Source organism: Physeter macrocephalus, chromosome 12 (assembly GCF_002837175.3).
Source record: "Physeter macrocephalus isolate SW-GA chromosome 12, ASM283717v5, whole genome shotgun sequence".
In the NCBI taxonomy this organism is placed as follows: domain Eukaryota; kingdom Metazoa; phylum Chordata; class Mammalia; order Artiodactyla; family Physeteridae; genus Physeter; species Physeter macrocephalus.
Window position 1 is genome coordinate 62,846,981 of NC_041225.1, and position 10,878 is coordinate 62,857,858.

Below are 10,878 nucleotides of genomic sequence, written 5' to 3' on the forward strand. Positions count from 1 at the left end.
AAAAAAAAAAAAAAAGAAAGAAAAAAAAAAAAGATTTAATTATACATCAATTCTATTATTTCACCAACAGTATCTATCATAATTTAAAAAGATGATAATGAATAGGTGGGTCATTAACTTGGAATACTTTAGAAACAACTCAACAGTAAAGACTATTAAATAACCAGTAATATTCCAGTCGAATGAAACATTCTTAATGAAGACCAACATTTGTTACATATTAAATTAGCCAGTTAGAAAATCTTTTTTAAAGTCAATGATTCAAATAGAAACTTTATATTAATTTTAAAAGTCTGATACCATTAATTTGGATCCAGCTCACCTCTTATTGTAAACAAGAACTGAGGTAGAAAACTGAGAGTCAGTAGCTAAAAGCCCAAACAATCAAAAATAGATAATTGAATTGTAAATAATCAAAAAATATATTTTCTACGGAAACCTAAACCCAGATTGTACAAAGGGCATCTACTTCCCATAATTCAACATCTATTTCTGCATAGTCTTATAAAGAGAAGATTTATACAAGTGTAACATATCAAACTTTTACACTCCAAAATATTCCATCTATACGCAAACTAACATGTTAATTACATATGACCTTACCAACTCATAAGCTGATGGCCAATGGTGCTTTATATATAGATACTTTGTATCTAGATTTAATTGCATACATTTGAAAGTAAGGAATTAAAATACAATTTCCTGTGTATACTTTTCAATGATTTTGATTGTCCTCCAATTTAGAAATCACTGACACTATTGAATGAAGTTAAGTTCCATAAGATTGTAACTTGAGTACAAATGAATCCCCATTTCCCAGTGATCACTGAGATGGCCAAGAAAATATAAAGGAAACCTTTATTAATATTATAACCTTGGGAAGGGTATCAGTGACACCACACACCCCAAACCTCCAGGGATTTCCATAACATATAGTAGATAAAGACCCATCATAGAGAAGGGCAAACCTACCAGACTTATTGAATGTAAAAGAACAACTCATTCGTCTAGGAGACACAACATCTAATAGAAAGCACAAAGAATGGACTTAAAAAGTAGGCAGTTAAGTGTAAGACATATAATTCAGATCCCTCAAGGGCCTTTGGAAAGTGATATACATATCAGAGATTTAACCCAGCCACTTATTACCTAGGAATTTACACTAAAGAGAAAACTGGAGGGACTTCCCTGGTGGCGCAGCAGATAAGACTCCGCACTCCCAATGCAGGGGGCCTGGGTTCGATCCCTGGTCAGGGAGCTAGGTCCCACATGCATGCCGCAACTAAGAGTTTGCATGCCACAACTAAGGAGCTGGCGAGCCGCAACTAAGACCTGGTGCAACCAAATAAATAAATTAATTAATTTTTTTAAAAAACCTGGACAAATCTGCAAAGATGTATGTCTTATGATAATCACAATAATTCATAATAAATTAGTAATAGTGAAAACTATAAATAATCTAAATGTCCATTCATAAGAAATTGGTATATGATTTTACCCAAATAATGGAGTATTATAATACATATATGCAAATTTTCACTGACATGGAATGAGCTCCATAATATGCTGTTGAAGGGAAAAAAAAGATTAAAAATAATATGTGTATTATGAATAGTTACACACATGAAGAGAGAGCTGCAAAGATTACCACCGAAACACAAATGGGAGTTGTCTCTGAGTGGCTGGATATTTGATAATTTTTACTTACTTTTTATAATTATTAGTATTGCTTAAATTTTCTAAATAAATGTATACTGTCTTTGTGATCAGAGAAAAATTCTCTTCATGTTGGAAAAAGAAAGTATATTTATTTTTTAATACCACAATTGATTTGGGAGAAATCATCTTAATAATTGGAAAAATCCATTAAGATATAGATTCAAAGATGTTTATCATAGCACTGTTTATAATAGTAAAAATAGTACTAAATGATCGAGAGTGAATTTGTCAAATAAATTTTGGAATAACTATATAAAGGTTTACTATGAAGCCGTTAAAAATTACAACAAAGATGTATCCATCACTAGCTCAATGACCTTGGAATAGTACATGTCCTCTAGGTATCAGTTTCCTCATCTGTAAAATGGGGATAAAAAGAACACTTATAGTGTTTCCCCTAGCTTATTAGCTATATCCTATTGTCATAGAAAAAAAAATCTGATGTTTATGAGCTTCCTCTAATATCACAAGCCCCTATTTCAAAACCTACTTTGCTATATGCTTTAAGAAAAAAAAAATCTCAAAATCAACATTCAATTTGGCTATCAATCAAGCTAAGAAAATATGAATCTAAGACTACAAAGGCAATGTATATCAAAGTTAAAAATAGGGAATTCCTGAAACTTCTAGGCTATTAAACTCCTATACATATTCTCAAACTAAGCTTGTTTATTCACCTATACATGTAGAAAAATATAGTGTTAGAAGATAGAAACAGGCTGATCTGGATGCCTGTGGCACTGAGACAGGCCCTAATAAATCACCCAGATTACAGTGACAGAGGGAACTGGCATCCCTACTTAACTGAACGATAAAACAATTTAAATATACATACTCGTTAGCTTCATCAGTTTTACCATCACTGTACAAACATCTACTTTGTTGCTTTAAAGAGTTGAAACCAACCTGCCATGGTCTTCCCCAATCAAGTGGAATAGGAAAGGCTCCAAGCCATGTTCCTACAAAACTAGAAACTGTAGTGATCTGGAGACTATTCTCCCAAATGGATGTAACCCTATAAAACACAAATATATAAATTATTGGTGGTATATATCTTAGCTGCTGGGGAATCACACAAACAGCATAAATTAACACTATACATATATATATGTTGTTCATTTAAAATAAGCATCTCGGGCTTCCCTGGTGGCGCAGTGGTTGCGCGTCTGCCTGCCGATGCAGGGGAACCGGGTTCGCGCCCCGGTCTGGGAGGATCCCACGTGCCGCGGAGCGGCTGGGCCTGTGAGCCATGGCCCCTGGGCCTGCGCGTCCGGAGCCTGTGCTCCGCAACGGGAGAGGCCGCAGCAGAGGGAGGCCCGCATACCACACAAAAAAAATAAATAAATAAAAAATAAATAAATAAATAAAATAAAATAAGCATCTCAAATTCACACAAATATTTGCCATGAATCATTAACAATTAATTGGTAAGAAGATATAAGTGTTTTTCAGCTGGAAAGGTAATATATGCACATAGTGAAAATCAAACAATACAAAAGAGTGTCTACAATGAAAGCTAAGTCCTCCTCTCACCCTTATCATCAACTCTGATTCCTTTTCCCGGAAACAAGTGCTATCACCAGCTTATTACATATCCTTCCAGAAATATTTTATACATACACAAATAAACACAATTTTGTTTAGAATGATTATGCACATCTGCATATATACACATATATATGTATATATCCTTCAAAACAAAACTCAAATGCACCATTTTATAAACCCAGTTTTGCTGTGTGTTTTCCCTTGTTAACAGTTTTACTAGTATTCCATTGTCCAAAGGAAGCATCATTTATTCAGCTAGTCCCTTATGGCACATTTCATTAAAGTGAATCAACTCTATTTGGTGGGGAAGGAATAGAGAAAGAACAAAATATTACAAAAGATCCAGTGATTCTGCCTACCATTCTAATTTATTAAGTGTACATCTTAGAGAGTAGAGGTAGAAAGACATAATTCTGCCAGTCTCTTAATAAGTCTTGGTTTCAGCCTGCCCCCTCATAGTGTGATCACTTAACCATGTGGAATAAGAGTCTAGTTACAGTCGAGTAAAGCCCCACCACCATGCAGTAATTGGAGTCCAAATATTCAACTGTTTCAAAAGCAGTGTTTAGTTATTGTGAAGTTTATGAAAAGCAGTTTCTTCCAGCTAGTGTGGAAAAGGGGGGAAACATTTGTTTTGTTAGATGACTGCTGTCATTAGAAATAGGCCAATTACTACACACAAAATGTACACTGAATTAAAGTAATCCTGAATGACAAGTCATTGCATAAACCAATGCCCCATCACCTGTCCATCTCATTACTACCCCTCCCCCACTACACAAGTTAAGAGCTTTATCCTGTTTCTATTGAAAACTGGGGCTGGAAGAAGATTGGAGGCAATCACCATATATCCAAATTTGCGTTATTTGCTGGGCTTTACTGTTCTTTTTTATTTTGTGATACATAAAAATGCATGTCAATTTCTTCAACTAGCACTCAACAGAACATAGATCTGTTCCGATCTTGGAGAGAAAAAACTGGTGAGTTGAATGTAAAGAGAGAATTGTACTGTTCAGGCAATTTAAAGGATTTTCTAAGGTAATTTTTGACTTTATGTGGTTGACAAATGTTGACGACCTTTCACTTAACACACAACTTCTCTGTGTTGCAATATGTAAAGCGATATGCCTAGAGATATAAAGTTTGATAGAGGTTGAGAGCAGAGTTTACTTGCTGCTAAGAAGAGTTTACTTTTTCCATTTTATGAAAGAGGAGGAAGTTTAGCTGGATTTGGAAGAACGGGGAGTATTTGGTCTTGAAGAACTGCACAGCAGGTAAAGAGAATGTGAGTAAAATTGGTTGAGGCCAAGTGGAAGAATGGGAAACAAAACTGGAAAAGTAGGTTAGAGTTAGGATTTTTTAAATAACAGCTTTATTGAATACAGTAAAAACTTGCCACAGAAAACCCTTTTCCAGCCATACAATTCACTTAAAGTGCACAATTCAATGTTTTTAGTAAAATAACAGAGTTGCGCAACCATCACCCAAAACAAAACCCTTTACATTAGCAGTCACTCCTAGTTTCCCCTTCCCTCTAGACCTGGGCAACCACTAATCTACTTTGTCTATGGATTTGCCTACTCTGAACACTTCACACAAATGAAATCAATGTGAGGTCTTTTGTGACTGGATTCTTTCACTTAGCATAATGTCTCCAAGGTTCATCAGTTTTGTAGCATGTAAAAATACTTCATTCTTTTTTATTGCCAAATAATATTTTATTACATGGATATACCACACATTTTATATTTTCCATGCATCAGTTGATGGACACTGGGTTGTTTTGACTTTTTGGCTATTACACATAATGCTACTATAAACATTCATGTACAAGTTTTGTGTGGACATATGTTCTCATTTTTCTTGGGGGTATACTAAGGAATAGACTTGCTGATAACTCTATGCTTAACCTTTTGAGGAACTGCCAGACTGTTCTTCAAAGCAGCTAAGCTATTTTATATTCCCACCAGCAGTGTATGACGGTTCCAATTTCCACATCCTTTCTAACACTTGTTACTACTGATTACAGCCATCTTAGTGGGTAGTGAAGTGGTATCTCATTGTGGTAGATTTAGGGTTAGGACTTTAGAAAAGCCTTAAAAGTCAAACTTAAAGAAGTCCCTGAAGTAAAGGCAGCAATATGATCAGAGCTAAGTTTCAATAAGATTTATGTACATGTCTTATCTAACCCCTAAGCTCCAAGTTCCTCGGACTAAGGGGCAAGATCTGTCTTCACATTTTTCACTGTTATAGCACACTTCTGGCCATCTTATATTTGTTAAAATAAGAGCAAATATCCAAGAGGCTGTTCTCTATTTTGTTTGATGTTTTAAGAGTGTTAATAATCTTACATATAATAAACATAGAAAAAATGGAGCCAAGACCTAGTTTTAAAATTAGAAGAAATCTGTAGCCTATCTTTTTAAATTAAAAATTTACATTTATTAAAATTATATAAATATCTTTAAAATCAAAGATCACAATTCGACTAATAATAATAATCCCTCCCCACTTCTGATTTCTGCTTCTGAGGCAGACACTTTGAAGTCTTCACTGTTTCTTCTATGTACTTCAAATTTAAAAGAACATACATGTATAGGTTTTCCAGATTTACTTACTTTCTGCTTTCTACAATGGAAGAAGAGGATTTAGAACTCTTTACCCACAAGCCTCCCATCCCCACATACACATTTCTCTATAACTTTCATCCTCTTTGATGGTAATATCTCCTATTCTCAGCTGGATCAATAGCACAGTATCTACAATATTATGATTATGGAAATATTCACCACAGCTGAAGCACACAGCAAACCATAATTACATTCCTTTCTTAGAGTAAATTTTTAATTTTCTTTGGATATTAAGAATGCCTCTCAGACTTCCCTGGTGGTGCAGTGGTTAAGAATCCGCCTGCCAATGCAGGGGACACGGGTTCGAGCCCTGGTCCGGGAAGATCCCACATGCTACGGAGCAACTAAGCCCATGCACCACAACTACTGAGCCTGTGCTCTAGAGCCTGCGAGCCACAACTACTGAGCCCGCGTGCCACAACTACTGAAGCCTGCGCACCTACAGCCCACGCTCCACAACAAGAGAAGCCACTGCAATGAGAAGCCCGCGCACCGCAACGAAGAGTAGCCCCCGCTCGCCGCAACAAGAGAAAGCCCGCGCACAGCAACGAAGACCCAAGGCAGCCAAAAATAAATAAATTTATTTTGTTTAAAAAAAGAATGCCTCTCTTTTTTACCCTCCATCTGCTTACGTACTTATCACTAAGTCATCGTCAAATATTCCAGAGAAACCAAACATCACCTGTGAGTGCCCTACACCATCTTGTGAATTCCCTTTGCCTCTCTCAGTGCTTTTGGGCCTCCATTTTCCTGAATTCCAAGACTTCTTCCTGATATTTTCCCTTTTCTTTTTTCTTTAAAGCACCTCCTTTAATAGATTCCTGAGAAAGGGTATGTGGACAACAGATTTTAGAGATGTTTAAAGTCTAAAAATGACTTTACTATAATTGTTGGAAATCATTTTGTCTCAGAATGTTGAATTGCTCCCTTGTTTTCTGATTCCCTCCTGAGAAGTTCAGAGCCATTTTGGCTCCCAGTTCCCCATTAAGTATCATGTACCCTACGCCCCCATACCCCCACCATCCTCTCTGGGAGACTTTAGAATCATCTCTTTATTCCTCGTTATCTAAAATTTCACAATATTGTGTCTTGAAGTGGGTCTTTTCATCCATTATGCTGGAAATAAATGGGCTTTCTTAATTTAGACTCTCAGGTTTTTAGTTCTGGAAATTTTCTTTTGTTTAAAGACTTGCTTTTTGATGCTCAGATCCCTTAACAATTTTGTTTTTCTTACTCTTTTGCTGGGAATATTATCATCATGAATTAATTCTCTGATTTCCTTACCTTTTAACTCATTTCCCATATTTTTGCCTTTTTGTTTGACTTAGGGATCTTTTCAACTCTGCCTCTACTTCTGTTGAATTTTTCTACCATATATATATATATATATACATATTTTAAATTAATTAATTTATTTATTTATGGCTGTGTTGGGTCTTCATTTCTACGCGAGGGCTTTCTCTAGTTGTGGCAAGCGGGGGCCAATCTTCATCGCGGTGAGCGGGCCTCTCACTATCGCGGCCTCTTTTGTTGCGGAGCACAGGCTCCAGATGCGCAGGCTCAGTGATTGTGGCTCGCGGGCCCAGTCGCTCTGAGGCATGTGGGATCTTCCCAGACCGGGGCGCGAACCCGCGTCCCCTGCACTGGCAGGCAGATTCTCAACCACTGCGCCACCAGGGAAGCCCTTAACTTTTAGGCTCGAACCCGTGTCCCCTGCATTGGCAGGCAGATTCTCAACTACTGTGCCACCAGGGAAGCCCTACCATATTTTTTTTAATTCCCAAGAGCTTTACTCTTCTCTGAATATTCCTTTTGATTGCCTCCTGTTCATGTTTTATGGATGTAAAAACTAGTTATCTTCTGGTGTTTATATTGCTTTTATTTCTACTGGGGTTTCTTTTTTGTTGTTTTCATTTCTGGATTTCACTTTAGAGGTGTTCCTCAAATGTCTAGTGATTCTTAATTATCATTCTACTTGAAAGTAAAGCACTATACATGAAATGTCCAGAAAAGGCAAATCTATAGAGACAGAAAATATTTTAGTGGTTGTCTGGGATGGGGGCTGAGGGGGTGGGTGAGAGAGAAGGGTGGGGATGGAGGACAACTGCTAATAGGCATAATTTCTTTTGGGGGTGATGACATGTTCTAAGATTAAATTGTGGTGATGGTTACAAAACTGTACCTATACTAAAAACCATTGAATTGTACACTGTAAATGGGTAAGTTTTATGGGATGAAGTTATTATCTCAATAAAGTTATTTTTTTAAAACAACAAAAAAGTGAAACTCTATATACAGTCGACTAGATGTTCACTGTACGCGAGTAGCATGATTCAACTGGTGGGCTTCACTGTTCCAGGAACTGGGTAAGAACCCTGCCTTTTAGAGAAACCACAAATGTCAGTATCTGTAGGTTTTTTTGGTACCATTTTTCCCTGAAAGAAATCATTTCAATATGCTGCCTAGATGGTATAAGCCTGGCTGTCAGTGTTCTGGGCCCAGCAGGTGAAAAGGACTAGGCATAAGGTGAAGACTCATTGCTCAGTATGAAGAATTTCATTTAAGCCTTATTTCCTGAAGAGGTTGTAGCAAATAGGCTCAGGATCTGGGGGTAGCCAGAGTGGTTGGGGGTACATCTTTCCTTTCTCCATCTTCCCTTCTCCCACTGTATAACTTCCATTGCTATAATATTGATATAGTATTTATATTCTGCTCTGAACCCCAATTCATTCAATTATTTTCTTGATATAGTAAGCCCCCTTATGTACAAACTGAATAATTCCTTCATCTGGGGAAACTGTCTTCTATCATATCTTTGAATTATTTTTTGTTTGGTTTTTTAGGGGCACTAACTTGTCTTAAGTTGATCTCCTTTGTCTGTCCTCTATATTTATCATTCTTCTCTAATTGCTTTATTCTTCCCAACCCCCCTTAGCCTTCATTCATTTTGATTAGCTCTAACCTTTCCTCTACACTACAACTTGATTTTCTAATTTATCTATGTTTCTAATTTATGATCTGTATTCTCAATTTATTTCATTAATTCTGCAGTTTCCTTCTCCACCTCATTTTCTTTAATTATCTCATCTTTGAGCTCTTATTTTATTGCATTCATATCCTTGATAACATTTTTTCTGTGGTAAACTGTGCAGAGCTTTTTTGTTTGTTTTTGCTCCTTGGGTAGTTATTTTCTTCCAGGCTGGATTCCTTATCTTCTACATGCCTTTTCTTCTTTTATAGTGTGTTTTAGGGGTTGCCATGCCATTTCTCTTCATCTTGCCCACACTTCACATGGTCAGGCTGCCCAAACTACCCATTTGCTGGGATAAAATGAGTACATTATCTTTGAAGGTGCCTTCCCATCTTAAGCAACATCAATTTTTCCTGTCTTGAAGCTGAATTTTGAGGAATGGATGTTCTTTTCTATCAAATTTTCTGTGACATGAGTCAGAAGGAGAGAATGGAGGCAGAGAGCCAGGGTAGGGGAAATGCTGTCTTAGAGATTTAATCAGTAATATTCAGCTGAAATTTAATAAATGGCAGTTCTATACATTAAACTTTAAAATATTTTTGACCAGAGCTATTAAAAATACGTACATAATAAAATTTTAAAAAAAATATATATATATTTCAAATTAGAACTTCAGTTTGGCAACATCTATCAACTTCTTTTGACTTAGGAATTCTACTCCAGCAACCTAGTATACAGAAATCCCTGCACAAGTATAAAAATGATAATAAAAATGATATGGTACAAAGATGTTAATAACAACATTATTCATAATCATGAAAATTCAATAATAACTCTCAATAGGGAATTAGTTAAATAAATCATGGTACATGGAATACTTATAATGATGATTAATTGCCAACATTCATCTCATCTCTGATTCTTAGGCTACTTAAATCATGGTGATCCCATTCTCTTTCCCAACGATTAGTTTACAAAGACTCAAGAAGGACAAGCTGCTGCCATCTCACTACCAGCCCAAGGACAAGAACCAGGAGAATCAGTAAGAAGCAACAGCCACTGTGTATCTGTATCTAGAATCACACAACCTGTGTTCTGTGGGATCATCAATTTCCTTATTGCTGAACCCAATATAAGCTGAAGTTTTCCATTACTTTTTTTTGAGGGGGGGGAGCTTTTATGAATAAGACTGCTATGAACATTCATGTACAGTTTTTTCAATTTTTGAATTTTATTTTATTCATTTTATTATACAGCACATTCTTATTAGTTATCCATTTTATACATATTAGTGTATACATGTCAATCCCAATCTCCCAATTCAACACATATGAACCACCACCCTGCCACTTTCCCTGCTTGGTGTCCATACGTTTGTTCTCTACATCTGTGTCTCAATTTCTGCCCTGCAAACCAGTTCATCTGTACCATTTTTTTGGTTCCACATATATGCATTAATACACAATATTTGTTTTTCCCTTTCTGACTTACTTCACTCTGTATGACAGTCTCTAGATGCACCCACGTCTCTACAAATGACCCAATTTCATTCCTTTTTTATGGCTCAGTAATATTACATTGTATATATGTACCGCATCTTCTTTATCCATTCGTCTGTCGATGGGCATTTAGGTTGCTTCCATGACCTGGCTATTGTAAATAGTGTTGCAATGAACATTGGGGTGCATGTGTCTTTTTGAATTATGGTTCTTTCTGGGTATATGCCCAGTAGTGGGATTGCTGGGTTGTATGGTAGTTCTGTTTTTAGTTTTTTAAGGAAGCTCCATACTGTTCTCCACAGTGGCTGTATCAATTTACATTCCCACCTACAGTGCAAGAGGGTTCCCTTTTCTCCACACCCTCTCCAGCATTTGTTGTTTGTAGATTTTCTGATGATGCCCATTCCAACCGGTGTGAGGTGATACCTCATTGTAGTTTAGATTTGCATTTCTCTAATAATTAGTGATTTTGAGCAGCTTTTCATGTGCTTCTTGGCCATCTGTATGTCTT

The 10,878-nt window shown here is 36.5% G+C and overlaps 1 protein-coding gene across 6 annotated transcripts in view; it reads right to left on the reverse strand.

Moving 5' to 3' along the window:
• Nucleotides 1-10,878, reverse strand: part of PIGF (phosphatidylinositol glycan anchor biosynthesis class F) — a 37,336-nt gene that overhangs the window by 10,203 nt on the left and 16,255 nt on the right. For 3 of the 6 annotated variants that reach the window (XM_055089165.1, XM_055089166.1, XM_055089167.1), the window contains exons 5-6: nucleotides 2,626-2,734; nucleotides 1,150-1,332 (exon numbers count right to left, since the gene is read on the reverse strand). In XM_055089165.1, the coding sequence (XP_054945140.1) occupies nucleotides 1,150-1,332; nucleotides 2,626-2,734 (292 nt within the window). Of the gene's footprint in view, nucleotides 1-972; nucleotides 1,024-1,149; nucleotides 1,333-2,625; nucleotides 2,735-10,878 lie in introns of all 6 variants that reach the window. The other 3 variants (XM_007108722.2, XM_055089168.1, XM_007108723.4) reach the window with 2 other exon arrangements.